Source organism: Coregonus clupeaformis, unplaced genomic scaffold (assembly GCF_020615455.1).
Source record: "Coregonus clupeaformis isolate EN_2021a unplaced genomic scaffold, ASM2061545v1 scaf0237, whole genome shotgun sequence".
NCBI lineage: Eukaryota > Metazoa > Chordata > Actinopteri > Salmoniformes > Salmonidae > Coregonus > Coregonus clupeaformis.
The window spans coordinates 22,698-37,523 of NW_025533692.1; the positions used below are offsets into that span (position 1 = coordinate 22,698).

At 42.1% G+C, this 14,826-nt stretch overlaps 1 protein-coding gene across 1 annotated transcript; it reads right to left on the reverse strand.

Annotated features, from left to right (window-relative positions):
• Positions 1 to 3,453: 3,453 nt before the first annotated feature.
• acadm (acyl-CoA dehydrogenase medium chain) lies at positions 3,454 to 13,107 on the reverse strand. The gene is made up of 11 exons (XM_041842949.2): positions 13,002 to 13,107; positions 12,209 to 12,314; positions 11,805 to 11,902; positions 11,466 to 11,636; positions 10,925 to 11,005; positions 6,423 to 6,553; positions 6,108 to 6,216; positions 5,723 to 5,863; positions 5,396 to 5,491; positions 4,656 to 4,904; positions 3,454 to 4,190 (listed from the first exon to the last, which is right to left on the reverse strand). The coding sequence occupies exons 1-11, from the start codon at positions 13,014 to 13,016 to the stop codon at positions 4,119 to 4,121; spliced, it is 1,269 nt and encodes a 422-aa protein (XP_041698883.1). The 5' UTR covers positions 13,017 to 13,107; the 3' UTR covers positions 3,454 to 4,118.
• Between the last annotated feature and the right edge of the window lie 1,719 nt (positions 13,108 to 14,826).

Genomic DNA, 14,826 nt, shown 5'->3' on the forward strand with positions numbered 1-14,826 from the left:
GCCAAGCACAGGAAGCAGCTCCTTCAGCAGTTTAGTAGGAATAGGATCCAGTATGCAGCTTGAAGGTTTAGAGGCCATGATTATTTTCATCATTGTGTCAAGAGATATAGTACTAAAACACTTAAGTGTCTCTCCCGATCCCAGGCCCTCGCAGAGTCGTGCAGATCCAGGACAGCTAAGCCCTGGAGGAATACGCAGATTCAAAGAGGAGTCCGTAATTTGCTTTCTAATGGTCATGATCTTTTCCTCAAAGAAGTTCATGAATTTATTACTGCTGAAGTGAAAGCCATCCTCTCTTGGGGAATGCTGCTTTTTAGTTAGCTTTGCAACAGTATCAAAAAGAAATTTTGGATTGTTCTTATTTTCCTCGATTAAGTTGGAAAAGTAGGATGATCGAGCAGCAGTGAGGGCTCTTCGGTACTGCACGGTACTGTCTTTCCAAGCTAGTCGGAAGACTTCCAGTTTGGTGTGGCGCCATTTCCGTTCCAATTTCCTGGAAGCTTTTGCTTCAAAGCTCGGGTATTTTCTGTATACCAGGGAGCTAGTTTCTTATGACAAATGTTTTTCGTTTTTAGGGGTGCAACTGCATCTAGGGTATTGCGCAAGGTTAAATTGAGTTCCTCGGTTAACTGATTTTTGTCCTCTGACGTCCTTGGGTAGGCAGAAGGAGTCTGGAAGGGCATCAAGGAATTTTTGTGTTGTCTGAGAATTTATAGCACGACTTTTGATGCTCCTTGGTTGGGGTCTGAGCAGATTATTTGTTGCGATTGCAAACGTAATAAAATGGTGGTCCGATAGTCCAGGATTTTGTGGAAAAACATTAAGATCTACAACATTTATTCCATGGGACAAAACTAGGTCCAGAGTATGACTGTGGCAGTGAGTAGGTCCAGAGACATGTTGGACAAAACCCACTGAGTCGATGATGGCTCCGAAAGACTTTTGGAGTGGGTCTGTGGACTTCTCCATGTGAATATTAAAATCACCAAAAATTAGAATATGATCTGCTATGACTACAAGGTCTGATAGGAATTCAGGAAACTCAGAGAGGAACGCTGTATATGGCCCAGGAGGCCTGTAAACAGTAGCTATAAAAAGTGATTGAGTAGGCTGCATAGATTTCATGACTAGAAGCTCAAAAGACGAAAACGCCATTTTTTTTTTGTAAATTGAAATTTGCTATCGTAAATGTTAGCAACACCTCCGCCTTTGCGGGATGCACGGGAATATGGTCACTAGTGTAACCAGGAGGTGAGGCCTCATTTAACACAGTAAATTCATCAGGCTTAAGCCATGTTTCAGTCAGGCCAATCACATCAAGATTATGATCAGTGATTAGTTCATTGACTATGACTGCCTTTGAAGTGAGGGATCTAACATTAAGTAACCCTATTTTGAGATGTGAGGTATCACGATCTCTTTCAATAATGGCAGGAATGGAGGAGGTCTTTATCCTAATAAGATTGCTAAGGCGAACACCGCCATGTTTAGTTTTGCCCAACCTAGGTCGAGGCACAGACACAGTCTCAATGGGTATGGCTGAGCTGACTACACTGACTGTGCTATTGGCAGACTCCACTAAGCTGGCAGGTTGGCTAACAGCCTGCTGCCTGGCCTGCACCCTATTTCACTGTGGGGCTAGAGGAGTTAGAGCCCTATCTATGTTGGTAGATAGGATGAGAGCACCCCTCCAGCTAGGATGGAGTCCGTCACTCCTCAGCAGGTCAGGCTTGGTCCTGTTTGTGGGTGAGTCCCAGAAAGAGGGCCAATTATCTACAAATTCTATCTTTTGGGAGGGGCAGAAAACAGTTTTCAACCAGCGATTGAGTGCTGAGACTCTGCTGTAGAGCTCAGTCACTCCCCTAACTGGGAGGGGGCCAGAGACAATTACTCGATGCCGACACATCTTTCTAGCTGATTTACACGCTGAAGCTATGTTGCACTTGGTGACCTCTGACTGTTTCATCCTAACATCGTTGGTGCCGACGTGGATAACAATATCTCTATACTCTCTACACTCGCCAGTTTTAGCTTTAGCCAGCACCATCTTTAGATTAGCCTTAACGTCGGTAGCCCTGCCCCCTGGTAAACAGTGTATGATCGCTGGGTGATTCGTTTTAAGTCTAATACTGCGGGTAATGGAGTCGCCAATGACTAGGGTTTTCAATTTGTCAGAGCTAATGGTGGGAGCCTTCGGCGTCTCAGACCCCCGTAACGGGAGGAGTAGAGACAAGAGAAGACTCAGACTCAGACTCCGACTCGCTACATAATGGGGAAAACCGGTTGAAAGTTTCTGTCGGCTGAATGAGCGACACCGGTTGAGCATTCCAACAGTATTTCCCTCCAGAAGCCATGAGAAAGTTGTCCGGCTGCGGGGACTGTGCGGGGGATTTATACTAACGTTACTATCTGTACTTACTGGTGGCACAGACGCTGTTTCTTCCTTTCCTACACTGAAATTACCCTTGCCTAACGATTGCGTCTGAAGCTGGGCTTGTAGCACAGCTATTCTCGCCGTAAGGCGATCGTTCTCCTGTATATTATGAGTACAGCGACTGCAATTAGAAGACATCATGTTAATGTTACTACTTAGCTTCGGCTGTTGAAGATGTTGACGAACCATGTCCAGATAAAGCGTCCGGAGTGAAAAAGTTGAATGAGGGAAAAAAGTTGCGATGGAAAAACTAAAAATATAAACGGTAATTAAAAACAAAACAAAACAAAAAAAACATAAAGTTGTCAGCTAGCAAAATAAAGTAAAGTTGGCAGCAAAAACGCACAGCAACAAAAAGCTTTCTCTTTTAATAAACGGGTGAAAACATTTTACCAAACAGGACTTTCCAAAACACAACAGATAATATATTTATTCTAAGACTCCTTTCTGTGTTTGCAAACATTGCCGTACGAGGGCGATGCGCGCCAGCAAAAAAAGCCTATTTTTACATGTTGCTTATGAGTGCATTTCACACTACTTTTGGATTATAGTTGGATTTTAAGGTTCGTATGAATGCCCTGCTTAATATAATGTTTATGTCATCGCAAATCAACTGCATTATACTTTTTTTTTTTTAAACACTTCAAGCAGTAAAATGGCTCTTTGGCTAGCTTTTGCTACAGCCTATATCAATGAGCGTTAGCATTCTAGCTAACTGCTGCATCCAAAATAGTTATTTTGCAAAGATCATAACCAAATATAATCTTTGCTGCTGTTCAAGCAAGAATCAAAAACATCCTTGTAAGCGTACGAGAACCCCAGAAAGTGATTTTGTTTTAGAATAAATAAAAACGTAAATCTAGGCTGTTGAATGAGTGCAGATGCGATAGCTTTCTTTCTGCCACAAAGAGTCGTTCGCATGTGTGTGACGTCAGTGTGTGGTGTCCTGGAAAGGGCTCTATACGATACTTCATTTACCTTCTCATACACAATGACTGTAAAGTAATAATTACAAGTAATTCGATATACATCGTTTATTACATTTCAACAAAGCGCTGCTAAAAGCCGAGGTGGACTGTCTTGAGGTTTATCAGTCAGAAAAAAAAAGTTTACACGGGTCATGTTTCCTTTGTCGTCAACTCTCATTTGATCGGTTATATTTTCATAAAGTTACAAACTGCTTCACACAAAGAAATGTAACACTCCCACACAAAGACATTGAACACTCCAGCTACAGTTGAACTCTGAAACTAACAGGGCAACAAGGCACGTGGTGTGTTGTGATGATGCCACCAACATTCTGTACAGCATTCTACACTTCAAAGTGTGGGTCTGAAAGGGCACCCTATTCCCTATGCAGTTCAGTGCCCATAAGTGCTCAACATAGTTGCTGAAAGATGTTTTGGGGGTGGGGCTAAGATTTTTCTTTTGATTTTCAGGGGGTGCTGCAGCAGGCCTAATACCCGCGGCTATGCACCACCCTGCATGTCGCTCAAGTTCAATCAAACACACCTCCAGTACTTGACATCCTGTATTTTACCCAGGTGTGACTGCATCCTGAGTTGTATTGAATTGATCATTTCTATTCACATTAATATATAAAAGTGGTTAGAACAGAACAGGGAAGGAAGACGACAGGTGTTCGTTCAGCGAGGAAGGGACTGGTGACTCGACAGGTGTTGACTCATTTCTTGAACCTGCTGAAGTGCTCACGGGAGATGATCAGTCTCTGGATCTGGGCGGTGCCTTCATAGATCTGGAATGAGACAAGCAGAAAGATTTAAATTGGAGACCATTTATATCATTTTCCATAAATTGAGCAAGGAGTTTTTCCTAACCAGTTGACTGGACTAGGGAAGTGTTCAGTGAGGCACAACGTGGCTAAACATTTTGCAACGGAAACCAAAAATGATTGCTTAAGTTCAGGTGGTAATGTCCCGCCGCTGAACACAACCCAGGAAATAGTCTAAAGCTAGGACCCAAAGTCCGCAGGGCTCGTATTCACAAAGCTGATCTGGGATCAGGTCCCGTCCATCCATATAATCTTACTCCTTATGAGCTAAAAAAGGGAAAACGAATTCTAGATCAGCACTCCGATGCTTTGTGAATACAGGCCCTGGTCAGATAACATTTACATTGATAGTGGTGCTGGCTACTTACTGGTTGTTCAGCATGCTTACAGAATTTTAAAAACAGTTTATGAGGTAGAAATGCCCCCCACCTGGTAGATCTTGGCATCCCTCATCAGTTTCTCTACGGGGTATTCAGAGTTGAAGCCGTTTCCTCCAAACACCTGCACGGCGTCGCTGGCCACCTGGTTGGCGATGTCCCCGGCGAAGGCCTTAGCGATGGAGGCGTAGTACGTGTTCCTCCTCCCGTTGTCAACCTCCCACGCTGACCTCTGCCAGCCCATCCTGGCCAGCTCCACCTTCATGGCCATCTCAGCCAACAGGAACGACACCGCCTGGTGCTGTAGGGAGGAGGGAGACAGTCAAACCTTGGGGATGTGTTCAGCAAGACGCAACATTTTGGAACTTTCAGATAGAAATATGCTATGTAGAACAAACATGCCTCTGATATGTAGAATAAAGAGTAATGGTTGGCTCTTTTTGTGGAATTTCTACTCGCAACTGAACGTGGCCCTGTTGCCAGTTTCCCAGACTAAGATGAAGTCTACTCCTGACGAAAAGGCACTTTCAAGTGAGACTGCGGTAGCATTATCAATTGTGTAAAAAATTATAAAATGGTATGAGGCCAAAGGTCAAACCTTAGAGCACTAGGGCCAGTTTCCCCAGACTAAGACGAAGTCTACTCCTGGACTGAAAAGCACTTTCGATTGCGATGAGCTCTTGTTGAGGCTGAATTGATTAATCTCTTCAACATTCTAAACACCCATACTAACGTCGCTTCATGTATTTCTATGTGGTGTGGAACTGTGGATATTGAAATGAAGTGGTTAACCTCAGCGATGAGTTTTCCAAAGGTCCTCCTCTCCAGAGCGTAGCCAGTGGCTTCATCCAGAGCTCTCTGAGCCAGACCTGTAGCCCCTGCAGCCACCTGGATACACAGAGGAACTCTCATCACTAACTCATAATATGGCAGGTAGGGTTGCAAAATTCTGGTAACTTTCCCACAATTCCCAGGTTTTCAGTAGGGAATAAACCCTGCAATCCTTTAGCTTTCTGGAAAACCTGAGGATTTTGGGATGGTTACCGGAAATGTTGCTAACATAACGGCAGTGGTGTCAAACATGCAGCCCGCCATGTTGTCTAGGAAACAATGACTCACTGGTGGTCTGGTCTTGTCGAAAGCTCCCATGGCGATCTTGAAGCCGGCTCCTTCTCCAATCAGAACGTTCTCCTTGGGTATCCTGACGTCCTCAAAGGTGATTCCTCTGGTGTCAGAGCACCGCTGGCCCATGTTCAACTCCTACACACAGAGCAATATTATAGCTTAGTATAGTAACCATGTTCAGACACCAATCTCAGATCCTCTACAGTTTGCAGCATACACAAGTGAGTCATTTCATTCGTTCTAGCTAGCTAAAATCATTGGGCATGTATGCGCAACAAAAAAAAAATGGATCCGGTCACTACTACGTAGAATTATTGATCCAAGCAGAATGGCGACAGAGTGATATAATTGATTAGCCATTGAGACACCAGATCCTCACCTTCCTGCCCACTAGTATTCCAGGTGTGTCCGCGTCGACGATGAAGCCTGTGAAAGCCTTGCTGGTTGGACACTTCGGGTCAACATCAGTACGGGCCAGCAGGAAATACCTGTGAGCAATGAGAGGACAGACGGTGTCATATCACAACACATTATACTGCTGCCTGGGGAAGAAACGTAAAGGCCCAGACACTGTTCCTCATCTTTTATAGAGAAAATGTTTAATTCCACAAAGAGGCATTAAAGTGTTCAGCATGGGGGGGGGGACATCTTTATTGAGAAATGACTTTATAACGGTGTGCGTTTCTCCTCTCACCAGTTGGCTTTGCCTCCGTTGGTGATCCACATCTTCTGACCGTTAACAACGTACTCGTCTCCTTTCTTCACCGCCCGTGTCTTGAGGGCCGCCACGTCAGAGCCTGCCCCGGGCTCCGTCACACCGTACGCCTGGTAGTCAACACACATGCATCCAGAAACACCCTCAGCATTTTATCATACTATACAAATATTTGATCTCTCTCTCTCTCATCGATGACCCTTTTCAGACATAATGGAATGTGGCGCCTTGAAAGCGCCTCAGCTATGGCATGTTTGTCTGTTAGGGTAGGCAACACTACGGCTTTTTTTTTTATACTCCTGAGTGGCGCAGTGGTCTAAGGCACTGCATCGCAGCGCTAACTGTGCCACTAGAGATCCTGGTTCGAATCCAGGCTCTGTCGCAGCCGGCCGCGACCGGGAGACTCATGGGCGGCGCACAATTGGCCCAGCGTCGTCCAGGGTAGGGGAGGGAATGGCCGGCAGGGATGTAGCTCAGTTGATAGAGCATGGCGTTTGCAACGCCAGTGTTGTGGGTTCGATTCCTACGGGGGGCTAGTATAAAATAAAATGTATTCACTAACTGTAAGTCGCTCTGGATAAGAGCGTCTGCTAAATGACTAATATGTAATATGTTAAATGTAGACACGAAACCTCCGGGTGGATGAACAGGCATTTTACTTGTCTGTAAAGGATTGCTGCTTCTGAAGCAGGACTAAACATCCATCACTAGGCAACCAGAACTGTCAATCAAATAATATCGACCTGCCTGCAGCAGACCACTCTCTCCTAAAAAAAACTAACACTTTAAAGTTTATTAAATACTGTGATGTACCAAGACATTTAGTAGAAATAAAACACATCTAGCTACAATACCATAAACAATAACACAACAGCACATTAAATCAGCAACGTTTATTGTTGTCAGGGGAAAAAAATAAAACAACATTTTAGGCCGGAGAATAATTATACTGTCTGAAAAGGTAGGCCTACAGATGGGTACTGTCTGAAAAGGTAGGCCTACAGATGGGTACTGTCTGAAAAGGTAGGCCTGCAGATGGGTACTGTCTGAAAAGGTAGGCCTACAGATGGGTACTGTCTGAAAAGGTAGGCCTGCAGATGGGTACTGTCTGAAAAGGTAGGCCTACAGATGGGTACTGTCTGAAAAGGTAGGCCTACAGATGGGTACTGTCTGAAAAGGTAGGCCTACAGATGTGCCACTTTTTTAAATAGTCTATTGACAGGTTACTGTGGCTGTGTTCCAGGTCTCTGTGAAGGGTTGTGGTACATAGAACTTCATTGCCAGGCCCTAGCAGTCATGCATTCGTAATAGGATCATTATTCTGCATTGTGAATTGACGTGGATTTCGTCGTTAACCGTCTGACAAATGGCAGAGAAAGGCAAGCGACAACAGTGAAGTCCTGTATGGCAACACTTTGACAAGTTAAAAAGACAAGGTGGTAAAATGCAAACGTTGCGAGGTGGAATTGAGGTACAGTAAACGGCAGTACAGGTTCAATGCTTAACCACCTGAAAAGGGGGGGGGGGCGCACCGTGAGTCATACGCAATAGGACCATATGGATATCTGCATTGTGAATTCACATGGATTTATTTTTTTAATTGTTCTTATCGTTTTAACGGAAAACTGATGAAACAATGGCCGTTTAAACATGAAGAAATGTTTTCCACTTGTCACATCCCTAATTCCTTCCTGTATTTCATATTATGGTCTACTAATTCCTTCCTGTATTTCATATTATGGTCTACTAATTCCTTCCTGTATTTCATATGATGGTCTACTAATTCCTTCCTGTATTTCATATGATGGTCTACTAATTCCTTCCTGTATTTCATATGATGGTCTACTAATTCCTTCCTGTATTTCATATGATGGTCTACTAATTCCTTCCTGTATTTCATACGATGGTCTACTAATTCCTTCCTGTATTTCATACGATGGTCTACTAATTCCTTCCTGTATTTCATACGATGGTCTACTAATTCCTTCCTGTATTTCATATGATGGTCTACTAATTCCTTCCTGTATTTCATACGATGGTCTACTAATTCCTTCCTGTATTTCATACGATGGTCTACTAATTCCTTCCTGTATTTCATACGATGGTCTACTAATTCCTTCCTGTATTTCATACGATGGTCTACTAATTCCTTCCTGTATTTCATACGATGGTCTACTAATTCCTTCCTGTATTTCATATGATGGTCTACTAATTCCTTCCTGTATTTCATACGATGGTCTACTAATTCCTTCCTGTATTTCATACGATGGTCTACTAATTCCTTCCTGTATTTCATACGATGGTCTACTAATTCCTTCCTGTATTTCATACTATGGTCTACTAATTCCTTCCTGTATTTCATACGATGGTCTACTAATTCCTTCCTGTATTTCATACGATGGTCTACTAATTCCTTCCTGTATTTCATACGATGGTCTACTAATTCCTTCCTGTATTTCATACGATGGTCTACTAATTCCTTCCTGTATTTCATACGATGGTCTACTAATTCCTTCCTGTATTTCATACGATGGTCTACTAATTCCTTCCTGTATTTCATACGATGGTCTACTAATTCCTTCCTGTATTTCATACGATGGTCTACTAATTCCTTCCTGTATTTCATACGATGGTCTACTAATTCCTTCCTGTATTTCATACGATGGTCTACTAATTCCTTCCTGTATTTCATACGATGGTCTACTAATTCCTTCCTGTATTTCATACGATGGTCTACTAATTCCTTCCTGTATTTCATACGATGGTCTACTAATTCCTTCCTGTATTTCATACGATGGTCTACTAATTCCTTCCTGTATTTCATACGATGGTCTACTAATTCCTTCCTGTATTTCATACGATGGTCTACTAATTCCTTCCTGTATTTCATACGATGGTCTACTAATTCCTTCCTGTATTTCATACGATGGTCTACTAATTCCTTCCTGTATTTCATACGATGGTCTACTAATTCCTTCCTGTATTTCATACGATGGTCTACTAATTCCTTCCTGTATTTCATACGATGGTCTACTAATTCCTTCCTGTATTTCATACGATGGTCTACTAATTCCTTCCTGTATTTCATACGATGGTCTACTAATTCCTTCCTGTATTTCATACGATGGTCTACTAATTCCTTCCTGTATTTCATACGATGGTCTACTAATTCCTTCCTGTATTTCATACGATGGTCTACTAATTCCTTCCTGTATTTCATACGATGGTCTACTAATTCCTTCCTGTATTTCATACGATGGTCTACTAATTCCTTCCTGTATTTCATACGATGGTCTACTAATTCCTTCCTGTATTTCATACGATGGTCTACTAATTCCTTCCTGTATTTCATACGATGGTCTACTAATTCCTTCCTGTATTTCATACGATGGTCTACTAATTCCTTCCTGTATTTCATACGATGGTCTACTAATTCCTTCCTGTATTTCATACGATGGTCTACTAATTCCTTCCTGTATTTCATACGATGGTCTACTAATTCCTTCCTGTATTTCATACGATGGTCTACTAATTCCTTCCTGTATTTCATACGATGGTCTACTAATTCCTTCCTGTATTTCATACGATGGTCTACTAATTCCTTCCTGTATTTCATATGATGGTCTACTAATTCCTTCCTGTATTTCATATGATGGTCTACTAATTCCTTCCTGTATTTCATACGATGGTCTACTAATTCCTTCCTGTATTTCATACGATGGTCTACTAATTCCTTCCTGTATTTCATACGATGGTCTACTAATTCCTTCCTGTATTTCATACGATGGTCTACTAATTCCTTCCTGTATTTCATACTATGGTCTACTAATTCCTTCCTGTATTTCATACGATGGTCTACTAATTCCTTCCTGTATTTCATACGATGATCTACTAATTCCTTCCTGTATTTCATATGATGGTCTACTAATTCCTTCCTGTATTTCATATGATGGTCTACTAATTCCTTCCTGTATTTCATATGATGGTCTACTAATTCCTTCCTGTATTTCATATGATGGTCTACTAATTCCTTCCTGTATTTCATATGATGGTCTACTAATTCCTTCCTGTATTTCATATGATGGTCTACTAATTCCTTCCTGTATTTCATATGATGGTCTACTAATTCCTTCCTGTATTTCATATGATGGTCTACTAATTCCTTCCTGTATTTCATATGATGGTCTACTAATTCCTTCCTGTATTTCATATGATGGTCTACTAATTCCTTCCTGTATTTCATATGATGGTCTACTAATTCCTTCCTGTATTTCATATTATGGTCTACTAATTCCTTCCTGTATTTCATACGATGGTCTACTAATTCCTTCCTGTATTTCATACGATGGTCTACTAATTCCTTCCTGTATTTCATACGATGGTCTACTAATTCCTTCCTGTATTTCATACGATGGTCTACTAATTCCTTCCTGTATTTCATACGATGGACTATAAAAGAGAACAGAAAAAGCAACACTTACACACATGAGAGGTTCCTCTGTCATTCTTCCCAGGTACTTCTTCTTCTGGACGTCGTTACCTGCTATGATCACAGGCATTTGCTGTAAGGAAGAAACAGAAGAGCTCTTTGTGATGCCTGTATAGGGTTGCAAAGCTCTTTGTGATGCCTGTATAGGGTTGCAAAAATCTGGTCACTCTCCCCCCAATTTCATGTCTTTCCAGAAAATCCGGGTTGGACGATTCCTGGAATTACAAGAGAATAAGCAGGAAAATCTAGGAATCATCCAACCAGGATTTCTAGAAAACCAGAGAATTTGGGGAATGTCTGAACTTCGCCAGCCTAAGAAGAGATCTGTAGGAACCAGGGTTACAAGATTACACACAAACTGCCACTATGAACCTCCAATACACAGCAGGATCAATAGCAATAGATCTCATCAGCAATGTATCCATTACACATGTAAAAAACGGAACACTTGGAAAGACAAATCAACCTTGATTCAAATCTTAGTTTTTTTTCACTCTTTACAGTTTTACAACTCAATGACAATGTGAACTTACTCCAAGAGAGTTGGCCTCGATGGCGGTCTGAACTCCTGTGCAACCATAGGCCAGCTCTTCTGTGATGAGACAGGAGTCGAATATGCCCAGACCCATTCCACCACAGTCCTCTGGGATGTGAGAGTTCATCAGGCCCAGCTCCCATGCCCTCTTGATGATGGGGAAAGGATACTGTGGGATAAGAAGGGTTAGGGTGGTCCAATACAAAGCTGCTGCTGGCTGGACTGACAGCTACTCAATGGACACTAATCTAATTCAACACAGATGACAGCATGCCACTGCTTGGTATACAAACAGGTTGAGAAAGACCTGAGTACCAAGTTGATGTCTTCTACTCACTTCTCCACTCCTGTCGTAGGCTGCTGCAGCAGGGACAATCTCCTCCCGGGAAAACTTCCTGGCTAGCTCCTGGAACTCTTTCTGCTGGTCTGTCATCTCTGTTGGTAGTTAGACAGAGGTAGGGAGGGAAGGAGATAAGGGGGAGAGACAGACAGAGAAAGTCTATAAATACACAGGTATGCATTGACAGAGAGCCCTGGCTGACAGCTACTCACAGAGAGCCCTGGCTGACAGCTACTCACAGAGAGCCCTGGCTGACAGCTACTCACAGAGAGCCCTGGCTGACAGCTACTCACAGAGAGCCCTGGCTGACAGCTACTCACAGAGAGCCCTGGCTGACAGCTACTCACAGAGAGCCCTGGCTAACAGCTACTCACAGAGAGCCCTGGCTAACAGCTACTCACCAAAGCAGAACCCAGTTGATGGAGCATTCTGAGAGCTGGTGGCGGCCACGGCTGCAGCACTGGTGCTCTGGAGCCGCAGGACAGACTGCACACCCACTCTCAGAGACTTGAGGAGCGGTGAGGAGAGGGCACAGAACAAATCAACAACTACAATAACCTTATGTTTGCGCAAGGGCCAAGGCGAGGGGACACAGTTACTCCGTCCAAAACGGCACCCTCTCCCCCCCTGGGCCCATAGGTAGTAGGGTGCCGTTTGAGACCTCATCCCACTAGCTAATGAATACAAGCCAGAGGAGAGAAAAACAAGCAGATTACTATAAATTTGTAGATTACTTACGATTTCAATTTTATTTTAGAGGGATCTTTACTTCTGGTCTACAGTAGTTAGGTTTACAAAAGTGCCAGAAATGTTACGTCATCAATTGACAGATCAAGAGGTTGATTGAAATGGTTTGAATATGGGGTTAGATGCGTCATGTCCACTAGCTAGTTCACAACACATTTTCACAACAAACGGCAAAGCTATAACCTACAAGAAAGCTAGCATGTACATGTAGCGCAGAAAGGAACCAATGCTTTTCACACTAACGTTAGGCATTCATTAACGTTATAGTTAGCTAGCTAGCTAACTTAATGCTAGCGTGCATTTTCTCAGCTAGTAAGACAAGCTATCAAATGTGAAAAATTCCTCGATTTCTCGAGAAACCTGTCAACTAGGAACTACACAAAGCTTAAAAGACATCTTCAGTAACTGTTAAAGCACGTCTGTTATTTGTTCATTAGCTGTATTTACCTTGTTGAAAAGCATTGCTATGGTTGCACTACAGACGTCCGTGTTATAAAATCTTTGCGCACCAACTTCGCCTTTGTCCCACAGGAAGAAAGTCAATGTTTTATCCAATCAGGGCTGCGGGTTCTGTCACATGACGTTACTTTTGACTTTTCACCTACTTTCTTACCTAAGCCAAAGATGTTCTATAATATTAGCGAGATAGACGAGTGACCGCTCTAACAATAGAAATACATGTCATCAGAGATGGAAGGCAGGGTGAGATCAGGTGGGACCATTCTAGCCAATGAGCAAATTAGCAATAAATAAAAAATGTTTTGACCAAATTCGACACGCTTTCATTAGCTAGGTTTCTATCCAATTGGCCCCCCCCAAAAAAAAATAATCATGCGAATATTCAAAAATCTGCATAAAGAAAATATGCTCACTTCCCAGCGGTGGTGTTTCCACCATATACATTACTGTAAAAAAGTAGGTTTCCACCAAACTGACTTATTGCAGATAAAAAATCAGTGCGTGATGATGTAGCGCACACAAAATCTACTTTTTCGCTTACATTTTAACAATAACACAATATTCTCATTTTACGAAAGAAATCATTTGAAATAATTAAATTAAATCATATATATTTGTATAGACTAACCATAGTTTGTGTAAGGACAATAATTATGTTCTTTGATTGTGAATAAATTAGTGAACTTGGCAATAGAAACCATACGCTAATACAGGATAATGACACCATGCAAACCCATCATATCTTTTAGACCAGTGTCCAACCATACAGAACTTTGGTTAAAAAACACTCCAAACCCAGTGTCCCACTTCAGGAGAATTGTTATTGCGTTGAGATGTACCATATTGAACTCTAAAACCAAGTGAGTTTATTCTATATTGGAATATAATATAAACGTTGTATATAATACATTATCAAATTAAATAATATCCTCTTAAAATAATATATTTCCTTAGAGATATGTTATTCCCTATATTTTATCATGTTGGATAAGTCTGTCACAGGAATGTGATGATGGCCAGGGTAGTTATAATAGACAAGATAAGCTCTTGTCCTGTCATAATTATTTAGTCATTTAGCAGACGCTCTTATCCAGAGCGACTTACAGTAGTGAGTTCATACATTTTCACACATTATATAACAAGGTCAAGCAAAGTGGGAAAATACAGTTTCAAGTTACAACTTGTACAGAATGGAAAATGACAGGTTGTACAATATATACAGTATGTCATAGAGCCAGATTAATGGTCTTTAACACATTATGGGCCTCATGGCTACCAGAGTAGAGGTCAATCCAGTGGTATTTCTATCATTGTGTGGCCAAATTTGTTTACATCCCTGTTGGTGAGCATTTCTCCTTTGCCAAGATAATCCATCCACCTGACAGGTGTGGCATAGCAAGAAGCTGATTAAACAGCATGATCAATACACAGGTGCACCTTGTGCTGGGGACAATAAAAGGCCACTAAAATTAGCAGTTGTGTCACACAATACAACGCCACAGATGTCTCAAGTTGAGGGAGCATGCAATTGGCATGTTTACTGCAGAAATGTCCACCAGAGCTTTTGCCAGATAATTGAATGTTCATTTCTCTACCATAAGCAGTCTCCAACATCGTGTTAGAGAATTTGGCAGTACGTCCAACCGGCCTCACAACTGCAGACCATGTGTATGGCGTTGTGTGGGTGAGCGGTTTGCTGATGTCAACGTTGTGAACAGAGTGCCCCATGGTGGCGGTGGGGTTATGGTGTGGGCAGACATAAGCTACGGACAACGAACACAATTGCATTTTATCGATGGCAATTTGATTGCAC